General features: G+C 40.1%; 3 protein-coding genes across 4 annotated transcripts; all 3 read left to right on the forward strand.

Moving 5' to 3' along the window:
- The first annotated feature begins 2248 nt into the window (after positions 1 to 2248).
- On the forward strand, positions 2249 to 11036 carry znf592 (zinc finger protein 592). 2 transcript variants are annotated; one of them, XM_048257475.1, is made up of 9 exons: positions 2253 to 3579; positions 3896 to 6174; positions 6297 to 6475; positions 6568 to 6741; positions 6834 to 6993; positions 7142 to 7417; positions 7710 to 7822; positions 7962 to 8103; positions 8683 to 11036. In XM_048257475.1, the coding sequence occupies exons 2-9, from the start codon at positions 3916 to 3918 to the stop codon at positions 9196 to 9198; spliced, it is 3819 nt and encodes a 1272-aa protein (XP_048113432.1). In that variant the 5' UTR covers positions 2253 to 3579; positions 3896 to 3915; the 3' UTR covers positions 9199 to 11036. The 2 variants fall into 2 exon arrangements, 1 of the variants encoding a protein (XP_048113432.1); XR_007195067.1 differs by lacking the exon at positions 8683 to 11036 and having other exon boundaries at positions 2249 to 3579; positions 7714 to 7822; positions 7962 to 8097.
- A 193-nt stretch (positions 11037 to 11229) lies between these two features.
- On the forward strand, positions 11230 to 13763 carry sec11a (SEC11 homolog A, signal peptidase complex subunit). Its single transcript, XM_048257214.1, has 6 exons — positions 11230 to 11433; positions 11936 to 12045; positions 12139 to 12288; positions 12931 to 13050; positions 13233 to 13290; positions 13401 to 13763. The coding sequence occupies exons 1-6, from the start codon at positions 11383 to 11385 to the stop codon at positions 13449 to 13451; spliced, it is 540 nt and encodes a 179-aa protein (XP_048113171.1). The 5' UTR covers positions 11230 to 11382; the 3' UTR covers positions 13452 to 13763.
- A 1709-nt stretch (positions 13764 to 15472) lies between these two features.
- kti12 (KTI12 chromatin associated homolog) lies at positions 15473 to 20151 on the forward strand. Its single transcript, XM_048257302.1, has 9 exons — positions 15473 to 15666; positions 17236 to 17287; positions 17402 to 17454; positions 17549 to 17604; positions 17722 to 17801; positions 18136 to 18295; positions 19157 to 19219; positions 19355 to 19423; positions 19814 to 20151. Exons 1-9 carry the CDS (start codon positions 15516 to 15518, stop codon positions 19955 to 19957), a joined length of 828 nt encoding a protein of 275 aa, XP_048113259.1. The 5' UTR covers positions 15473 to 15515; the 3' UTR covers positions 19958 to 20151.
- The last annotated feature ends 1644 nt before the right edge of the window (positions 20152 to 21795 follow it).

Consider the following 21795-nt stretch of genomic DNA (forward strand, 5'->3'; position numbering starts at 1 on the left):
ACGTCATAATGTCATGTGACCGTTTGTTTACAACTAGAGTGGTAGGCAAGAATGGTAGGCAAGGCACTGCAGTCGGGTTGCATAGGCTACACATAGTTACAAATAGCTTCAAAATTGAAATTTTAATATCAAATATTGACCGGGATGCCGACCACTTGTGTAGGCCCTAACAGTTGGTTTTACAATAAGAAGCAAAAAGGCGACAAATGACCGTTTAGCCTACCTATCCTCGTGGTTGTGGAGGATGATCGTTAGCAGCTGTGAAGTCTTTTATTCTCAAGATAGCCTAATGGTGTAGCCTACTGTCTCTGAAGGCGTGGCTAAAATACAACTATCTACAGTCATCCAAAAATGAATTGCCAGAGATAGGCTATGAAGGGAAAAAGTGCAGCATTTTAAACATGCCAAGATTATTGTTCTAATTTGTCTCGTGAAATTCGTGCTTGTGGACGTCAATCACCTATCTCCTGTCCTTCTATTTCAAGTTATCATGTGTGTCATTTGATTATATAATCACAACAAATGCTAATAAATGAAAACAGAATAGGCTTTTTGCTATAGGCTAACGTTACAGGTCACTTAGGCTAACTCCCGTATGTCAAAATAAACTGATTTGATCCTAATAGTTTAGCGATCACACACAACAACTTAACACAGCAACCTCAAACACCACTGTTGAACCTAGGCTACTGCTTCAGTCATGTAAGAAATAAGCAGTTTATGAATTATCTTTACCCGTTTAATCAAGTCCACATGACCAAAATAACAACATATTTAAAGGCTGAGCTAGCATAACAGCCTAATATAGGCGATGCTGCAATGGATAACTAATAAAAAGTTTCACACAATTAATGAACTTTATCACTCACATTCTGAGTTTTTCTGGGTGGTTATATATCCATGCAGATCGTCTTGGAATAAGCCATCGCTGTTATATGATATAATATGTTACAGGATTCATGACTAACGCCATTAATGTTATGATGCTGACTGGCGCTGGCTATAACAGTAGCTTCTAGGCTACCGTTTTAAAGTCTGCTGAGTCTACTGCCTACCAAAACCTGTAAGCTGTTCAGTTGAAGTTAAATGATCAAATATTGTTTGATTTTGTGTCAGCTTTCAGAAGGAAGACATGTTCCTTTCTGGTCAAATTTCGCAGCTTCTAAGAAAGGCTATCGTCTTCGTGTAAACCTGAGTTTTGAACAGAGAAAAAAAGTTAGGCTACCATTAGGCTACATGCAGGTTCTCCGATACAGATCAATGCACCAAATCAGGGCGATTTTAGCGAAACAACGTTCCTGTGACAGGCTATCAAATATTGAACAATGGGATAACGTTTCATCATCACCTTTATTGATGCCTGAAATGTTGACATTGCTGAAATACAGAGATGTAGCCTACTGAGAGGCAGCTGCAGACAACGATGTTCAATGGGTTCAACTTGTCCTTTGCCTACCAGCTGGATGTAAACAAAGCTATAGAACCTAGAATACCTCACATGAAAAACGTTAATTGTTGACCAAAAATTCAGGAAGTAGGCTAGATGATGAAAAAAAAAACTTTCACAATCCCTCGCTAGCGGCGGTCATAATAATTACAAGGTCACAAGACCTCACCACATTCAATGTTTATATAGCCTACATTAATACTTCTACACTAATCTATGAAAAATACCAACCATAAAGAAAAAGTCGAGGAAGACCAAGTCTATAAGTCAACCAAGGCTATAAATAAGTTGATTTCACAGCCAAAGTGATTCACCTCTGCAAGCATTTATCACAGCAGTGTGTGAGTGTGACATATGCCTATGTGTGATAAGCCGATGAGCCTATGTCTAGTGCCGAAGACAAAAGTTTAGGCTATGTCTATTTATGAATAAATCACTGATGTTATCAATTTCCTCTCAACCCACAAAACAAACAAAAAGTAGACATGAGGTATTTTTGTTAGCCTGTAGGCTAGGCCTATGTGGGGAAATGTTGAAATAAATGAATACATTTGGGAATACAGATGTAAATAGCCTAAACAGGTATGATTACAATAGGAAATGCATACAAGCGGAAAACGTATCTATGTATTTCATAATTATTTAGCCTATACAAATTTATTTAGGCCTACACATGTTGGTTATGTTTTGGATCTCCATTGCTGAGCCTATGCTTGATATCTCATGTAAACCATTCATAAACTAATTTATTCTAATGACATTATTTGTCGAAATTTAACCAGATTTAAGGGTCCTTTAACCAGATTTAAGGGTACTTTATTCAAGCCAGTCTTAACCAAATCAGTAATAGCTCATTACTTCACAACTCGCATTGGTGATATTTCGGACCAGACAGGCATATTTTAAGACAAGCTGTAAGTGGCAGTGTGAGTGATAATTTCTAGACGGGTCTGTTAATTAAAGTCAGATATTATTTAAATCTGCTGCAGTAGCCTACGTGCAAGGATAACTTTTACAATACACGCGGGGTTATCTCATATGTTTATTTTGGGATTAATGCAGTAGCTGGATGTAATTACAACACAGCGAAGGGGTCCTTAATTGAGCAAGCAGGCAGTAGATGGACAGGAGCATAGCCAGGCAAATGCCAGGCATAAACGCGAACTGTAAACAACTAGTAGAGATAGCTAGCTAGTTAGCACTAGCTGCTAGTCTTTATTAAAATAGAAACACGTTTTATAATCTTTTTTCGAGTGTGTGATCTATGTTGCACTGTGGAGCTTTAGTGTTTGTCGTTAGTATTGTCCCTAGTGTAAATTCAATACATGTAAGAGCCAGCCTGGCGGAATGACTTCAACTAGCTAGCTTGAAACCATAGCTGGCTAGATGGGGAAGCTAGGTATCCTGCTAGCAGTAACTTTATGTTATTAAATTGTTATGAAGTAGTCGGCTGTGCTCGTAGCCTTTAGATGTTTTGGAAGCTGATACATTTCACTGCTTTTCGTTTAACGGTAAGATTGGTTTCGTGGTGTAATTGCGGTTAACGTTATAACCAAAGGGTTCCTGTCCAGCTACGGTTCACTTGCTCGTTAGCTGGTATCAGTTACGTTAACGCTAACGTTAGCTAACTCGCTAGGTGGCTACGTTTGTCGGTGTTTTGCAGCTGTGTTGAAGAAGCCTGCTTGTTAAATAATGGCATACTCCTGCGATGGTGTCAAATAACAATAAGAGGTTTATTTCTTGTGTACAATAATCATTATCTAGCCATAGAAGAGCAAACGTCGTGGCCAATAAACGTATTTTTCTAGCAGCTCCACAATGACTTGTCTGGGTAGCTAACGTTAGCTTGATCCTATGCGAATGGATAGCAAATAAATGGGCGAAACATGAATACTATGAGTGAAACATTCAGTGGCGCTAGCTGTCAAAGAGAAATGTCATGAGGTAGAAGCTGTGGCTTTTACAACTTCGCGTTTTTCTCGTCATTAGCCCCGTTTTATACATACCAAGCGTTGTGGTCAACGTTTTGTATTATTAACATAATGCCACGCATCCACTCAGACCCCAGGTTTGACAACAGCATCATTATCATCTTTACAGAAGTGCATCGGTGAATAAGCAAATTTCAGATGGTAAGTGTAATTGTAAGATCATTCTTTTGCCATTTGCCTCGATTCTGTTGACATGGTATTGGGGGATCTTTTACCTAGTCCGTACATGTGTTTACTTTAATGCATATTAAGGCTCCATTTGACCCTAACAATAAAGTAACTTTAGTTTTGATGCGGAAAGGTGACATATGCGGGTCACCTTAATCTCTTGCCACAGATTCAAGTTTTTAGGACCTTGAGTTGATCCGCCTTACCAAATCTTGCCAAATGTATGACTCTGAAAGTAAACACACATTTTACCTCAGCAATGACAGTAATACAGGCTGTCTTTCATCAGTTTGTTTTAAGCTCTCCAAAATGGGTGACATGAAGACCCCAGACTTTGATGACCTCTTGGCGGCTTTTGACATCCCTGATGCCACTGGTCTGGATGCCAAAGAAGCCATCCCGGAGAGTCACGATGAGACAGAGAGTCACCTCAAGCACTCAGGGATGTGCATGGATGACAATGTCTCTCTTTCACACTCTGCATGTGCAACTGACGTACCTGCTGTCAGTGTCATCGTGAAAAACACTAGCCGACAGGAGTCATATGAATCTGTGACGGAGAAAGACAACCCACATTTTGGGAACCTGTTACAGAATGGCTTTAGGGGGGCTGTAGGACCTCTTGACACACACCATGCAGATCACAGCAGCTTTTCTAAAGTTGATAGCCTGTCCACAAATGGAGACTGCTCCAAAAGTTCCTTAGAAAAAGGCCCGTCTCAATACAAGGCCGAAAGACTGTCATCGTTTGCAAAGTCGTTGCCCCAGTTTAGTCCTATATCCAGTCCAGAGTCTGAGGATATGCAGACCAATGGTGTAGTTGATGGCCCAAAGCAAACAGAGGCAACCTTTTACCCAGCTGGCTCCTTTTTTGCACCTGCAGACACCCCTGTGCCTGACAATCAAAGAAGAAAACAGCCCTACAGCTTGATTGACCAGTGCCATGATCAAGACCCCCTTAATGAAACTGTGAATGTTGTGAAGACAGGCAGCATGTCCAACAGGGAGGACATGAAATTTGACTATAGTGTGCAAGATCGGCAAAAAACGGTGTCTGTTTGTGATGCTACAGATGTGCCCATGAAGGACCACCAAAATAACATTGGTGAGAGAAATAAGCATCCTGTTTTTGAGACAAACACAACCTTATCTCGGAAAAGTGTCAAACCGCCGTCCTCTAAATTATCCTCTTGCCTTGAGGCACTGGAAGCTCTGAATGCCAGACATGATTCAAGTGAAGTAATCAGTAGGGACATGTCCATGCCTCTAAATGAAACGGTGAAGGCCAGCCCGAAAGTGCCCATTTCACCGAGGAGCCCCTGCAGTCCTCTCGAAGTCGTGAAGCAGCGTCTGAGCAAACAACCCGACAGTCCCATGAGCATCTGCAGTGACAGCAGTGGTAAAGCCTCTCCCGCACTGGCGCCCAGCTCCTCTCCAGCCATACCTAGAGTTAGAATAAAGACCATCAAGACCTCATCTGGCCAGATCAAGAGAACCGTTACCAGTGTTTTGCCTGACTCGGAGGCAGAAGACCTGAACTCCTCCATTGAGTGGTCTCCAGCTCCTTCCTCTATTGAAGAGTACCCGTCCAAGACAACACCCGTACACCCCTCCCCCGACGTGACCAGCGATGTCATGTTTGAAACGGAAAAGAACTGCTCCCCAAGGGCCCTTTCAACAGTGGCCCGGTTGACAAAAAGCAAGACGTCAGGGGGCTCCAAGAAGTCGTCCCTTTCACAGAACGCTGGTGGCAGTGCTAAAAGAACTACACAGGGACAGAAGCAAAGAAAGGGATCCTCAAGCCAAGGAGGTGGTGCTCCGAACACTGGCTTCCTCCCTAAAGCCTTACACCTTGCTAACCTAAACTTAGTACCCCACAGTGTCGCTGCTTCTGTCGCCGCCAGGTCATCCTCGCAAAGACAGGGCCAGTCCCAGCTGTCTTCCTCAGTGGTATGCAGTGGCGTTCCTTTGGTTCACCAGGTTAAAAAGGCAGCCCCAAATTCACGGGCTGTGCTTCCCAACACTGCTGCCATGACACTGAACAGGTTGTTGAATTACTCCAACCCTGTCCCGACGTACGTACCTAACCTAAACCCTCCACCCGAGTGCAATGTCAGCCTGCCGGCTCACGGCTACAGCTGTGCCGAGTGTGGTGACTCTTTTGGGCTGCAGAAGAGCCTTGCGGGCCACTATGGCCGGAAGAGCGTTCACATCGAAGTGACTTGCACCCACTGCGCCAAGACGCTAGTTTTCTTCAACAAGTGCGCCTTGCTGGCTCACGCGCGAGAGCACAAGAACAAAGGCATTGTGATGCAGTGCACGCAGCTCTTCATGAAGCCAATTCCTGTCGACCAGATGTTCTCTCCGTCCGGAGCAGAGCGCCATCTGCCTGTAAGCTCACCGGCCTCTTCTTCTGCGCAGTCTGTCAGAAGCCAGCCAGTCATGCCCCTCTATCAAGACCGGATCATCCGCCACGGACTGAAATGCCTGGAGTGCAACAAGCAGATGTCTGATTATAAAGCGCTTGCAGGTCACTACCAGAGGTTATCAGAGGAGAATGATGGACTGGTGAGTAAAAGTAGACAAGGTGAATCTTGTGAATCACGTGGAGATACTTTTTCCCCTTATGTCATCTGCTTAAACATAAAAATGACAAAACAACTTGTCTCTTTTTTGTGTGTTGCGCACAGATGTGCAAGGTGTGCACCATGCTCTTGCCCAACAAGTGCAGCTTCAAGGCCCATCAACGAATCCATACCCACAAGTCTCCCTACTGTTGCCCTGAATGTGGAGCTGTTAGCCGTTCTGTGGACATACAGAAACATGTCAAGGAGAATTGCCTTCACTACTGTCGGAAGGTTGGATACAAGTAAGTGTCGGTGATATTCTGCGTCCTGGTTTTTTTTCTCTCTCATGTATTCTTCTTTGGTTAATAATAAATATGCCGTCTTCTCTCTGCAGGTGTATCCATTGTGAAATGCTCTATGTATCATTTACTGTTCTCAAGAGCCACATTGAGGAGAAGCATTGTGAAGTATTCTACAAGTGCACCGCCTGCCCAGTTGCCTTCAAAACATCTGATGGCTGTGGGACCCACATCAAGAATAAGCATAACGACAGCACATTGTCTCCACAGTAAATAGATGACTTTTTCTCACACACACTGAAAAACAAATGTAGTTTTCAAAAGGAATCAGGAGCTGAACAGTGCTTCTTTGTTTCCACAGGATAATATATAAGTGTTGCTGTGAGACTGTTTTCAAGAAGAAGCAATTGTTGTTTCAACACTTCAGTCAACGTGCCAAAAAGCTTGCTGCCTGTGTTTTCAAGTGCCCTGAATGCACGGCGTTCTTTATGCAGAAACAGCTGTTGGTGCAGCATTTCAAGGTTAGACATAGTTTCTCTTCTCGTCTACATCATTCCATGGAAACACTGCTGCCATGGAAAATGGTGGAAACAAACAAACATGTAACCCTGCCTGCTAGGCTCAGATGCATAAATCTGCATTTCTCCATTGTTGTTGTTGCTGCTCTAGGACATTCATGGTGGAGTCTTCAGAGGAGAAGCAGCAAGAAGCACAAAACAAGTGGAGGCGAGTCCCCAGCGGCAGGAGCCCTCCATTGCAGTGCCACAGCCGCGGGTCAGCCTCCCTGCCGACGTAGGACTCAAGAGGGAGAACCCGCCGGCGCGCAAGTCCAGCAGTGCCACTGGCGGCGGTAAGAAGAACGCCGGCTGGACGTGCGGAGAGTGCCTGCTCTGGCTGCCCGACAGGGACACCTACGTCACTCACATGAAGACCAGTCATGGCAAGGTCTGTTTCATTTCAGAGTTTTAAAAAAGGCAGTGACGCTACTTTCAGAAAATCATGACCTTTTTAATAAAAATGTTGACTGCCGTAGTAATATTTTATGTTATTTATATTTATTTAATTTTATGTTAAAATAGTTAAATATGAGCTTTAAACAAATCATTCATTCAAATCAGTTCTACAACATTGATGGTATAGATTGCAGTAAAAAAGTACAGTGGAAGGGATCTTCCAGAGAGATGGTAGCCTGAAAGTCAAAGTAAATCTCACAGAATTATCTCACAATATTTTTTAGTCAGTCAAAAGGCATCCCTGTCGACAGTGTGATCGGTCCTTCAATTCCTCCATGAGTCTCAGGCGACACATTCGCAACGACCATGACGGCAAGAAGAAAGTTTATACATGCTGGTGAGCCCATCTGTTTGATGGTTTGCTTTTGTTACTATAGCTGCACTGTTTATTCAATATCAGTTGATCAGCCTGGTCAGCCAAAGGCCAGCTCTGTTTACATGTGTGTGTGTGTATTTGCCTGCATCTGTTCATGTAGGTATTGCACAGACGAGAAGCTGACCTTCACCAAACACTTTATGCTGAAGAACCATATCAGCCTGATGCATGGAATCAAAAATCCAGACTTTAGTCAGATGTCCAAGGTGGCACCTCAGGAGACAAACAAGCCCTCAAGAGAGGTCAGTCCTATTCTTAAATATTCTTAAAAGGTTAAACATTCCATGATTTTAAAACCCATACACTTTTTGCCAAATTCAGATAATGGGTCCTAGTGGTGCTGTTCAATGTTTGCTGGTGAAAAAATGTCAACCAGTATTTCCTAAAGCCCAAAATGATGTTATCAAGTGCCTTGTTTTGTCCACACACCTAAGGTATTATGTTTACCGTCATAGAGGAGTTTAGTCAAGCTGAACATATTTAAGTAACAGCACCACTAGGACCCATTATTGGAATTTGGCAAAAAGTGTATGGATTTTAAAATCATGGAATTTTCCTTAAAAATGGACACAACGGATTACCAAAATAGTTTGCAATTGATTAATTGCTGCAGCCATACAACACACATGCTTATGCAGCACGGAAGGGAGGGTTGTAATTCAATGGCTTTTGAGTATAAATATCAACCACCTAAATGAAGATCAATTAGGGAGACTTTTTCTGGGTAAGCTTCACTGTAGATCATAATCTTTAGTGTGACATGTTGATTTAAATCAATCATTTAAATTCTGCTGGTGGGGAATTTCTTTTCTGACCCCCAGGCTGCAAAGAGAAGTGCCGAGGAGATGCAGGTGGGGGGAAGTGCCGGTCCCCCCCAAGATGGCTCCTCAGCAAAGCGCCCAAAGCCCCAGTTCCGCTGTTCCAAGTGTGGATTCAGCACGCATGACCAGGGTCTCTTCCTGGAGCACATACCTCAACACAAGACCCACCCTGACACTCCCCAGTGCCGGAACTGCGGCCTCTGTTTCACCTCGCAGCTCGCTCTGAGTAGACACCTCTTCATCGTCCACAAAGTCAAGGAGCCGGAGAATAAGGAAGAGGAGGAGAAAGACATGCAAAATCACAAGCCTGAGGAGAAGGTACCGGAGGCGCTCAGTGCTGAAAAGCCAATGGAGGGGGCACAGTCATCGGAGGACAGCGCATCCACAGTTACCCAGGAAACTACCCGATTACATTGTAACAAATGCAGTGAGACTTTTGTTAAGGAGTCTTCATATGACCTCCACATGCAGACTCATGAAATGAGTGGGGCATCATCGTCAGATGGAGCAAATTAACATTGAGAGAGACTTCCAACCACCCAGAAGCTGCTACCATCTTTTTCTTTTTCTGGAGTGAAGTGATTACTTAAGAAACTTCTTTGCAAAGTATGCAGCTACGATATGTGGTACTTAAAACGTGTTGCCTTACAGTAAATGCAGATGTCTAGTTTACTTATGAACAGTTTTGTCAGAAGGATAATTTCAGTTCAAAAGGTGCACTGAAAATGGTGCAGATGAACACAGTTTAGTATGATGTGGATGCAGTGAGTCCTGTGAGTTTTGTCTTTTGTATTTTGACTTTTATGTGTACAGAATATTGGTGTGTGTACATGTGTATATACATAATCCTGTATCTATGTCTCCTTAGTGTGTGTTGAGGATAATCGTAAATTATTTTCTTTACATTTACGTCCATGATTATAATACATGTATTTTGAAATATAGCAGAACAAATGTTTTTGGTACATAGCAACACAGCTGTCCAGGCGCAACATTTTATATGAATTGTATATTGTAAGAAACTATTGGTCAGTCATTGGGCACTTCAGAGACAGTTTTCAGGGTCACCAAAGATCTGTCATCAAAGATAATTTAGAATGGAGGTTGATTTCATCAGATATGTATCACGGGACTTTTGCCATAGTTATGTCGGCTTGTGCAATTGGTAGCCATATTATGTATTGAAAGTTATTGTTACTGACTTAAAGTAACAGATTTATTATGTCCAAGTGTAGGTTATTTAGAATAATGCAATTTGCCCATGATGAATACAGGAATGAGATTTAGCAGTATTTGACTATTTGGGATGAGTGATTCCCCAAATTCTAACATGGTGTCTCTAACCCAGGTATTTGATCTCAGAGAAAATGTGTTTTTGTGCTCATTCCATATTAGAAAAAGTTGTCTATTCAAATTGAGCCACTCACAATCAAAAGTAGCACTTTTGCAGTTAGATATAGTAGAATAGCTTTACAGTAGTTTTTTTGTTATGCACATCATGCTTTATTGTCCCATTGTTCACCTTGATGTTGGTGTTTTTATGGGTAATATTCAGAAATATCAGTTTTATTTTATTCTTAGAGGCCTCAGTAGTTTGGGTTCATCCTTGTGTGGTTTCGTTGATGTTGACATGCTGGTGTTGCATTCAGTATGTTGACATAAACCGTATGGTCCGCCTACTCTAATCTACTTTTTTGGCTGATTGTTGGGTTGTCAGTGAAGAATCATGTGGTGAACCAAGGCAGAAATGTTGCTCTCTGTAACTGTATGCTGTGTTGAAAACAAGATTTACTATTGAGGATACATGTATGTGTGGTTCTGCAGTATATGTGAGTCCATCTGGTAGTCCTGCCTCCAAGGTGTACTGCAGTGGTCTGAATTTGAGTACAAGTTGTCTTGAGCATTTAGACTGTTCTAGGGTAGTGGTAAATGGAGTTATTTTTAAGGATATGTTATCTCCCATACTACTCAATTTTATAAATTACTTTGGAGATGTATATTTATGGTCACATTGACTGCACATTGTCATTTCTTTTCTATTTAAGTGTGTGTCTATCTATCAACCATTGCCGTCATCCCTAAGAACGTAGATCAACTTTCTACAAAATGACTCCCTTAAATCTTTAACATACTGTTTTTATACTGCCCAATAAGAGAAACTTTGTACTTTTGATAATATACACAATAATATCAAAGACTTCAATCTAATCCATGTACAGCCGTAATGCAATCTCAAGGTCTGTCATCGGAAGCTTTTCATAAGCCATCATATATCTATTTAACCTGCATTGGTCATTGAGCCTTGCTGGTATGTTTACTTCAGATTACTGCAAATAAAACTCATATGTCTGTAATTTGCATGTTGTATGTGCACTAATTTTAGTAGGCTTATTGGCATCCTTCACCAGGAACTGATGTGTTCAAATCTTTCATTAACAACACAAGTGAGCAAGTATGAAATTAAATGTGTTCATGTCAAATTGATGATAATAGGGCTCACCTCTAAGATGACTTGTTATATTAACGTTATGTGGGCGGGGATTTCGATGTCAACACACACCGGAAGAGACTGCAGCACTACCGCTACCTTGCCTGCAAATCAATTGTTATAGTAGCGGGTTTACGTTCCGGTGCAGTGTAATTTATTATTTCAACAGTCGGTTCTATAATTATTGCAGGAATACTGTTTCCTTTTACAGAATGCTGTCTTTAGACTTTCTCGATGATGTTCGGCGAATGAATAAGCGCCAGGTAAGGCCCACGTCAAACAGTTGGCTAGCTAGCTAACATGCTACGTAGCCATAGAGCATGAACTATTAATACACGTCATTTCATGGCCAGTTCCAGTAACGTTAACTTTTCTATCAAGCGTTTTGCTTTAATTGTCACTGTTAGCTGTGTGATTGGTACAATAAACGTTAAGTGTCTGCATGGATAACGTGGAGGCTAGTCTACATAATGCAATTGACTAGCAAATCAATTGCATGATGTACGTGATTATAACTTTGTTTGCCTGCTAGCAAGCTAACCAGAGTTAGCCAGCTAGTTAGAGGCAAGCAGTAATGTTAGGAGATGATCAAGGAACCTGTGTGAAATAAAGCAACAATCTGTAAAATGGCTACTGTTTGGCCAAAAAACAGCCAATGCCTCGATCGACTGAAAAGGGTTTTGTTTGCTAAATGTGAAAACCAGTGATTATCTTTTCAGAGGACCAACCATATGGTTAACGGAAACTATCGCCTTTCTCCCGCAGCTTTACTACCAGGTGTTGAATTTTGGCATGATAGTATCCTCAGCCTTGATGATTTGGAAAGGACTAATGGTCGTGACTGGCAGTGAAAGTCCGATTGTTGTAGTTCTCAGGTGCGTTATCGCAGTACATTTTATAATGTGCCACCAAATCAACTGGTAATTTTTCTTGTAGGCCTACTTATGTTGTATGTCTTCCTCTTTCAGTGGTAGCATGGAGCCTGCATTTCACCGAGGGGATCTCTTGTTCCTAACGAATAGAGTGGAGGATCCAATCAGAGTAGGAGAGATTGTGGTCTTCAGAATTGAGGGAAGAGAGATTCCTATTGTGCACAGGGTGCTGAAAATCCATGAGAAGTAAGACCCCAACACTCACATCACCTTCATCACAATTACTTTATATTTCAGTAAAGGTTAGTTCAATGGTGGAGTCTGCGCCTTATGTTCAGATCTGCATGTACAATGGTGCCTGATGTGCAGAATCCGAAGACCAATCATGTCGGCAGGTGAAAACAGGAAACCACACAGAGAAACTGATGCCTGAATACTACTGTATTAAAATAAACAGAAACAGTATAGATAGTGTTTCAGGCTAAGCCCATCGTTAGTGTTCTGTTACAGTGAAGCGTTTGGTTTGTGGCTTGTCCATGCCAGGCCTTTTATATTGTCTTGGTTTATTTTGATACAGTGCTCTAGCATCAGCCTCTGTGGTTTCCTTTTTCCACCTGCCCACTATCTATGTAAGGTCAAGCTTTGTTTGATGAATATTGATGTATATCCACTTTTATGATATTTCTACACAACAACAACAAAACGTTTTTTGTTGAAATAGGTTTTCCATGCCTAAAACTACCATTTAGAGACCTTAGATTGTCAGCATGTTTTTTGGGAGCATGTGTGATATCTTGCTCATGGGTCTTTACCTAAAGCAGTCAGGACATCTTGAGCATGTTACTAACGTGATGATGATGTCTTTGCTTTGCCTGTGTCTGCTTACAGGGAGAATGGAGACATCAAGTTCTTGACAAAGGGAGACAACAATTCTGTGGATGACCGAGGGCTATACAAGCAAGGCCAACACTGGCTGGAGAAGAAGGATGTGGTGGGAAGAGCTAGAGGGTAAGCACCAGGCACACAGGTGTATCTCAAAGATTTATGTTAGATGTCATTCTGAGTATTAAAAAAAGGCTGCACAGTGAAGGTACACTACCCTAAATCGTTTTTTAACTATTACTTTTTATGTATTGTCTTAACTGTTAAAGATGTACTTATTCTACAACAAATTCTCTTCCACCCCCTAGATTTGTGCCATATATAGGAATTGTGACCATTTTGATGAATGACTACCCTAAATTCAAGGTATGTACCTGTACTTCAAGTCTTGCATGTTACAGTAGAGGCTATATGAGTCTTTCCATTGGCCCCTGACCTTGCTTTGTATTTAACCTCTGATCTTGTTTACCTTGCAGTATGCTGTGCTGTGTATGCTGGGCCTGTTTGTGTTGGTGCATAGAGAGTGAGGAATGTCACACAAAATGCAAAATAATGTACTCATCCAGCCGTCTGCATTTTTGAATGGTCTATTTAATTTGATCCAGTAAATCATGCACTTGTTACATGGTTAAAAACGGGATTTTCTACCACGTTTAGCAGTATACAAATAACACGCTGTGAATGAAAGATGACAGAAACAGAAAATTATGTTATTTTAAATATTATGAGTTTTAAGTGTGTTCATTTTGTTCTGTATACTGCAACTTTATCTGGTCATTGTCAAACCTGTTTCATAATGAAGATTTTTGTATGAATTATAAATAAACATGTTGAGCCAGTTTGAGTCTCTGGTCATTATATGATTGATGATTATGTTGGCTTGTAATGTTTTACAAATGTAAAACCATGTGGCCATATGTCTGCATCCAAATATTATGTTAAATATGTTTTATCTTGATTGTCAGATCATACTGATATTTAGTTCTATTCCAGACATGGAAAGTCAGGGAATTGTATCATGTTTGGGGCAAAGTCATGGAATATCAGGCTAGGAATATCAGGGAATTTAATACAAATATATGTCTGCAGAATTGGTGTATCTGATTATTAGCTTTACTGCTTGCTTGAGTAGCCCAACTTTGTTTATTCAATGCCCATTTATTCTTCTCCCGCTCTAAAAAAGTAAAAGATTCTTGAATGCTGCTCGGCTGCTCTGAAATTATTGGTTAGTATTGTTCGTTATAATTAGTAGGTCATGGAAATTTAGTTTTTTTTGTCAGGGAAAAGTCATGGAATTTTACATTGACAGAGTGGGAACCCTTTAATTGATTAGATCAGGGGTTTTCAACTAATTGTGAAACAGGGAGCACCATTCTGACTAATTACGTAACCCCAGGACCACCACTGAATAAAAATACTGATTCCCACATTGCAGCTACATTACTGAATCCATGGTCAGGGACCACCAGCAGTGTCCTCATGGACCCCAAGTGGGCCGTGGACCACTGGTTGAAAACCCCTGGATTAGATGCTTTCCTGTGTAAAATACAGTATGTTCTCATGTGATCTTTTGGATTACAAGAATGCAGTGATGCACACGGTCACACAGTCTGACAAACAGTAAGACAGTATTTCTACAATGAGCCACAATTTGGGTAGAATCTGGTCCAGACAGCAGTATTCACACATCAGCATTACCACAAATGTTAATGGAAATACCTCCAGTTTCAACAGCCTTTTAATAACAAGCCATAATGAAGTCACATTTGGAACGTCAGAGCTGATATCTGTCTTAATCAAACAGTAGTATGAATACCCATTTGCAAAGATGTCATCATATCTTAATAAACTCACACAGTCGGTTTTGAAAATATAAATCCAGTAACTACATAACAAAGAGGGAAAGAATATTCCAGATCCACAGAGTCTTATGTGGACTGGAGTAACTGGAAGTTATATTGAACCTTTTTTTGTCTAAAATATGGACGGTTTTAGACATGTATTTTTTAGAAGTTATTTGGTTCGCTCTACCCTGTTCATCTATATAAGTACTGCAGTAGTAAACCTTAATTTTGGTATGATTATATGGCAACTTATAGACCTTGTTGGAGAGAGACTGCTGTGCCTACTGTGCGAGAGTTGAGGGAAAACAATGCTTGATTTGATTGACTGTTGTGGTGCGGACCTGATATCTTAATGGCTACTGTGTTTGCAGTTGAATAACGTTTTTAATCTATGCCTTTAATCATAAAACGCAGTCTGAATATCCAAATGTCCTTTTTTCATGCTGGTTAAATGGCTTAAACAAGACCCCACATTGGCTCAGTAGAACCCATGTGTGGATAAAAGTGTCAAATAAGCCTAACCATAACAAATGTATCATAGTAAACAAACCGATTACGATTTCAAAATGCAGCATGGAAGTCAAGTGAAAGTCATGTGAAAGGTGTTAAATAATTTTACCACTTGAAGCGTGCATCTGTCCTGTACGACTAGCCTACGTGGTCCTCTCATAGGAACGCACATAGTAGAAAATGGGGAGTTGTCGGACATTTGATGTTGCTGCACATGTTGAGGCGTCTCAGATAAAAATGCCCCTCATAATAATGTGTGGTTATCCATGTAGTGGAAAATCTAAACGTGCAGAAGAGTTAAGGCAGTATTTCACTCAACATAAAGACAGAAAGGTACACATTATAAATGATGATATCTTGGGAACTGAAAAGAATTTGATCTATGCAGGTAAGTGTTAAATAATATATGGCCAGGCAGCTAACTCTACTAGTTGTCTAGCATCAGTTGATGAGTGACATAATGGTGCATGAAGTGCTATTAATGTACTGTGTTGCCAGCCATAGGTATCAACCGGCACAATTTAAAGTGCGTATGTCAGGTTAAAAAACATTTTTGACAAATGAAGGGACATGAAGCAAGATAGTAGTGAGAAGTGATTTTTCTTGAAAAAACTACTTTAAATGCAATAGAACAATATTTAGTTATTCCACTGCTTGGTTGAATTTCCCATTGTCCTACGTAATTTAGAACGACCATTAACCGTATGTTAGCTGCACACCTATGAAGAAGATCCATTTTGTGGGCCGTATCACACTTGTATATTAATTCGCCGAACTCGTTGTGAAGTTTAAATGAACTGTCACGTTGCATCCGAGCTGTAAAATGCAGACGTTCAGAACATGGCAACATTGTAGCATATGACGGAGGTGGCTTTTAGCTAGATGGATGACAGCAGGCTAAGTAAAATAGCGATGTTTCCAAGCTAAAGTTCATCAGAATCTTGGGAAATGCCCGCTTGACAACGGGAGAGATAGAACTAACGACTGGCCTTTGGCCGTAGCAACCATCCATTTAGAACTAGTAACTGCAGTTTGTCCTGCAAGTTAAGAAATTAGTTGATATGTGTTTGAAGAAAGTAGTTCTACAAACAAGACAAGTTGTAGCGATTAAAACGTTTAAATTGTAACAGGAAATGAACACAACGCAAGTGGCAACAGTGGAATAAGCGGGATAATGGACTCCACGGTGGTCTGTTCACAGAAGTTAATGCACTTACGCGGTTTAAACGGCCCTCCGCTTCGCGTCTAGCCTGGTTAGCGCCACTTCGCGTCGGGGCCGTTTTACAACCTCGACCGTGCATTAACTTCTGTGAACAGACCACCGTGTCGTCCATTATCCCTTACTTATTTTTATAACTGAATTTATGAACATTCCAGACACAGTGATGACCTCATAAGAGGGAGTCCAGCAAAGTTGAGCATAGGGGAGAATGGGTTTTAGTGCATTTTCTTTTACACATTTACATTTCTATAAGGCCAAAAATGTTCTCTATGACATACCAGTGGTTCATAAGCATGAGCCTGACTGGCAGGGACAAAGTAAAGACGAATAGGCTCCAAAATTAGGTAAATCGTGGCCATCAAATCATCAGTGAGAAATTGATTAGGGGTGTGAGATCGGATCACTTAGTATGCATCATGGCTTCAAAATGTCAGTTGTGTCATTTGCCATAACATAGGCTTTCATATAAAACAAGTTAAGTAGAATCAGTAAGCAAATTACGCACTTTAACTTATTTGGTGTAGGCCTACCTGATAACGTGATCCCGGAATACCTAAAATTAGCTAGATTAATTTAACTGTTACAGCGTTAGCTGCTATAACCAGTTAGGGTAACCTCATTTTTGTTGTAATGTGTCCTATTAAATCAATACTAATAAATTACCGAGTTGTGATGCAATTGAATGAGTTTCGTTGTCTTTGTAATTAGTTAATAACTTATATGTATATTACATAGATTCTCAAAACGAGAAGAATTTGAGGGGTGCTCTCAAAGCAGAAGTCGAGCGGTGAGTTGAACTGGATTGCTCCTATAACATTTTGGCTCAATGTAGTTCATTCATTCATTCAGTCTACCTCTAGTATATTTCTGTTCAGCGAAGTGCTGTTTTTTTACATTTCAGAAAAGTCACCAGAGATGACATTGTTATTTTGGACTCGTTGAACTACATTAAGGGTGAACATTACCTTCACTATTAACATTTTGTTAATTTCATTTTGTTATGAGCTACTTTACTATTAATTACTTTTCCATTTGTTGTCATTTTCAGGATACAGATATGAGCTTTTTTGTTTAATCAAGCACACACAAACACCTCACTGTCTGGTATGAACTGCGGCCTACAAAAACTCTCAAACACAAACCAAACTGTTTAATTAAAATTGGAATGAATCTGTGTGAGACACCCGCCCATCTCACTCTGATCCATGTTGACTCACCCAGGTTTACTGTTTGACGTCAGCTGATGGAAGCTCAGACTGGAACAAGAGTAGAGAATCCAGTGACCAATACACTCAGGAGATGTAAGCAGAGTTTTACGTTTTGTTTTGAAAGAGTTTGCCACCCAAAACATCAGATTCCTTTAACCGGATTTGAAAGTGGTGCAAGCTAGGCACGAGTTTGCAAGTGTACACGTGGGTTCGCAACAAGACATTTTAAGCAGCTTTTTAGACTTTATCCTTGCAAGTGGTTGATGTAATGTACCGAAAGACTGAAGAATGAAGCAGGATCATTTTTTGTATTAAGCTATAATATGGAATTTGCTGAGCTATTCAGCTGCTAATTGTTACTGTTGAGTAAGCAAATGGTCTACAAGGAATTTGCCTTACACATGTCTCATTGTGTTTTTCTCTGCAGTCTAGATGCACTAGTATTACGTTTTGAAGCACCAGATTCCAGAAACAGATGGGATAGCCCACTTTTCACAATCCAAAAAGAAGACACACTTCCATTTGAGGCTATATCTGATGCCATCTTTAAAAGAAAAGCGCCACCTCCAAATCAGTCTACCCAGAGCGTAAGGGAAATTTTGAATTGAATTTTGAATTGAAATTGTTTCATATTTTAGATTCTTAGTTTACCTTCATGACTGGCTTTTACACTATTGGCATCATTATTACCAGCTTCTTGAGATAGTCACCTGGAATGCTTTTAATTGACACGAGTAAAATAAAAAATAGAAAGCATGTGCTCAACATGTACAGTGGCTTTCAAAAGTATTCATCCCCCTTGGATATTTCCCCTTTTATTGCTTTAATAAATGGAATCTTTGTCAATTTAATTTGGCCTTTTTAACACTAATTTACAAAAAAACCCTCTTTAATGTCAAAGTGGAGGCAAATTTCTACAAAGTAATGTTAATTAATTAAGAATATATAATGCAAAATAAGTGATTGCGTAAATATTCATCCCCTTCAAGTCAGCATTTAGATGCACCTTTGGTCGCAATTAAAGCATGGAGCCTACGTGGATAGGTCTCAATTAGGCTTGCACAACTGGAAACTGCAATTTCACTCCATTTTTCTTTGCCAAACTGCTCAATCTTTGTCAGGTTGGAAGGGGATCAGATGTGAACAGCCCTTTTCAAGTTCAGCCACATATTTTCTATAGGATTGAGGTCTGGGCTTTGACTCCAGAACATTCACCTTGCTGTCTTTAAACCTTTTCTGTGTAGTTTTCGCTCTATGCTTCGGCTCATTGTCTTGCTGGAAAGTAAATCTTCTCCGAAGTCGTAGTTCTCTTGCAAACTGAATCAGATTGTCGTCCAGGATTTCCATATACTGTATATGGCACATATGTATGTCACGTCATATTTTGGCAACAAATACAGAATACAACATATGTAAAATATTAATATAATGTTTCTTTATTTTTCTAGCAACCTTTGTCATCCACTAACTTTTTGTACGAGTTGGACAAAGTAACACAAGAAGTGTTGATGGTAAGTGCACTTTCAAATAAACTGTTTGGGATGTGTTCGCATCATGCACTTGATGGTCCTGTCAAGAAGAACTACTGAACAATGTGCGTGGAATCTCAAATGCAGTCACATATGTAAACTTTGGTTGTATTTCAGGCTATTCTTGACTCACAAAAGACAAGTGTCCCTGGAGATCTAATAGCAATTCCTGGAGCCACAGAAAAAATATCCTTTGCCAATGTTCTCGTTTAAGAAACGCCATAAGTTGGTTCCCCTTATTTCTGACAGAATATGTGCAAAAATTATATGATGTATTGTGTACTTGGTGTGTCCATAGGGTGGCAGTAAAGTTATATTACATACTAGTTCAGATTGTTTGTCTTGCAAGGTTCTTAAATTCTTTGTGCCAAACAACTCAAGAGATTAGTAGAGTTACTAGAGTAATAAGCTGCATAGAAAAGACATGGTCAATAATACATTACTAACACTCACAGATATTCTCTCTGTTTTTTTACTCTGTGTGTGTGTCTGTCTGTGGCTCTTTGGCTGAAAACATACATGATGTATGGTGGTAGCAAGCGTACAACTGTTTTTCACCTTAACTGCAAGTCATACATAGAGCTGACCAGAAATGTCAACATGGCTGAGCTGAGGAAGCTTCGACGTCAGTTCATAAGTTACACCAAAATGCATCCAACTGAGAACATTGGAAAGATTGCAAACATGTTTGTGCAGTATCTCAACAAGAGTATGCACTAAATGTTTTAAAATTATTTATTTTAATTGCTCCAGTCTTACTTTGAGTCGCTAAACTTTTTGAGTTGCTACTAGCAACTTTTTGAGTTTCTAAACTAATTCCTGGTCTGTATTCTTACACAGAAACTGTTTATTTTTGTGATACATTTTAAGAAGTATACCATGTTTCTTAGACTAAATAAAAATGTCCAGCTCTGTATTAGTATTTTATTATTAATGGGTCATGTTTAGCTGGGGATTGCAACCAGTTGCTTGCCAAGGACTCAAATTGTAGACATTTCTATCTTAAGTACTTCCCTGATATATCTACTATATATCAGAGACTTTCTAATGAGGAGACACAGCACTCAAAAAATCCTCCACAGAAATGCACGGGGTTAGTTTGTAACGCCAATATGGCAGTTGTCTACACATATCCTGCCCCTTCCGTGGCAAAAAATGTCGACATGGGAATACATTGAGCCAATCATGTGGTGTGTTGTGAATACATTGTGCCAATCGTGTGTGATCTCGCCACTGGAGCAAGGTTGGTATCGTGAAGCCTTGCGCACACGCATTTCTGCCGAAATACATGCCTGTTAAGTGCCCAAAAGTGTTACAATATGGCTGCCAAGTAGAGAGACTTGCCTAAAAGGACTTTGCTATATCCACTTCCCAAATATTATCCACTCATTTACTGATTGTTTCCTGATTGGTTTTGGCTTTCATACAAATTGGCTAGGCTACAGAGTTGCAGCACACTTATAAGTGTAATGTAGCACAACTCTGACCCTGCAACTCTTGAGCTTTGTCGCTAATCCCTAAGAAATACAGTTCACTAGACTAGTCTGAATATTACTGCCAAACACAAATAGGTTATCAGACCCCTGCACACATTCCACATCATTTCCACATCACCATTATCCTTGTACTAGACATACTGCTTTATAAGGCTTAACACATTTTAATATACACTCCAAACAATTCTTCTTGCTCCAGACCATGTCTTGGGGACCCTCCAGCCCATGGCACTGAGCACTATATGCCCTGAAACAGAAAACCCAACAAAACATAAAAATCACTAAAGCAACACAATGTAAGATTCAATATGTTATACCCCTTAGCATTTACATACATACTGTATGTCTAAAACTTACAAAAAATATCATCTCTGCTATAGGTATAGTGTAATAATAGGCATTCTGGGTATATCAGCAATGACGGACACCATTCTTCCTATTTTAAGTTAGTGCATCAACAAAATAAGTCTGAAGCTGATATTGTAAGGTAAAGAAAATCTGCTTTAAATAGACATACAGAAATACTACAATACAAAGATCTATGTAGCATTTAATAATCCACACAATCTGTTGCAGATAAACTCCCCAGCACACCGATCACATCGTATTAATGTATTTCACAGCATAACTATCCTTTTCCATGGGTGTTTTGAGGACAAATTGAACCCTCCAACAGAGCGGTTCACACGCTCTCTTTAGGTCAGTGATCTCACAAGTGCGTGTGTGTGTCTGTACTGAACTTTCAGCTCCTATATAAACTCTATGACTGCCATTCAACTGTTACATTTACAGCAGCTACATTTAAGTCTCATTTACAACAGTTGCAACGTTTGTCGCAAAACTCTTTGACTATTGACTCTACTCTGAATAATTCTTTGTCTAAAAAAAAAAGGAGAATAGCATGGCTCCAAATTAAAATTGTGCATCCATTGGCACAGTTTAAATGTTTGGTATATTGTATGCATTTAATTGTGTTGTGTTTTATAAAAATGTTTAAATGAAATAACAACTTGGACTTAAGATAAATAATCTAACTGATTTCATAGCCTCAGTTATCAAGAT

This window comes from Alosa alosa, chromosome 11, assembly GCF_017589495.1.
Source record: "Alosa alosa isolate M-15738 ecotype Scorff River chromosome 11, AALO_Geno_1.1, whole genome shotgun sequence".
NCBI lineage: Eukaryota > Metazoa > Chordata > Actinopteri > Clupeiformes > Clupeidae > Alosa > Alosa alosa.

What these genes read in the sequence shown, in the direction of transcription:
- znf592 (XM_048257475.1), top strand. Translation starts at nt 3,916, where the DNA reads ATGGGTGACATGAAGACCCCAGACTTTGATGACCTCTTGGCGGCTTTT. An exon ending in TGTCGGAAGGTTGGATACAA is followed by an intron (nt 6,476 to 6,567) that starts GTAAGTGTCGGT and finishes TTCTCTCTGCAG; the next exon opens with GTGTATCCATTGTGAAATGC. An exon ending in AAGAAAGTTTATACATGCTG is followed by an intron (nt 7,823 to 7,961) that starts GTGAGCCCATCT and finishes CTGTTCATGTAG; the next exon opens with GTATTGCACAGACGAGAAGC.
- sec11a (XM_048257214.1), top strand. Translation starts at nt 11,383, where the DNA reads ATGCTGTCTTTAGACTTTCTCGATGATGTTCGGCGAATGAATAAGCGC. An exon ending in GGCGAATGAATAAGCGCCAG is followed by an intron (nt 11,434 to 11,935) that starts GTAAGGCCCACG and finishes TTTCTCCCGCAG; the next exon opens with CTTTACTACCAGGTGTTGAA. An exon ending in GTGCTGAAAATCCATGAGAA is followed by an intron (nt 12,289 to 12,930) that starts GTAAGACCCCAA and finishes GTCTGCTTACAG; the next exon opens with GGAGAATGGAGACATCAAGT.
- kti12 (XM_048257302.1), top strand. Translation starts at nt 15,516, where the DNA reads ATGCCCCTCATAATAATGTGTGGTTATCCATGTAGTGGAAAATCTAAA. An exon ending in CTCGTTGAACTACATTAAGG is followed by an intron (nt 17,455 to 17,548) that starts GTGAACATTACC and finishes TGTCATTTTCAG; the next exon opens with GATACAGATATGAGCTTTTT. An exon ending in GACCAATACACTCAGGAGAT is followed by an intron (nt 17,802 to 18,135) that starts GTAAGCAGAGTT and finishes TTTTCTCTGCAG; the next exon opens with TCTAGATGCACTAGTATTAC.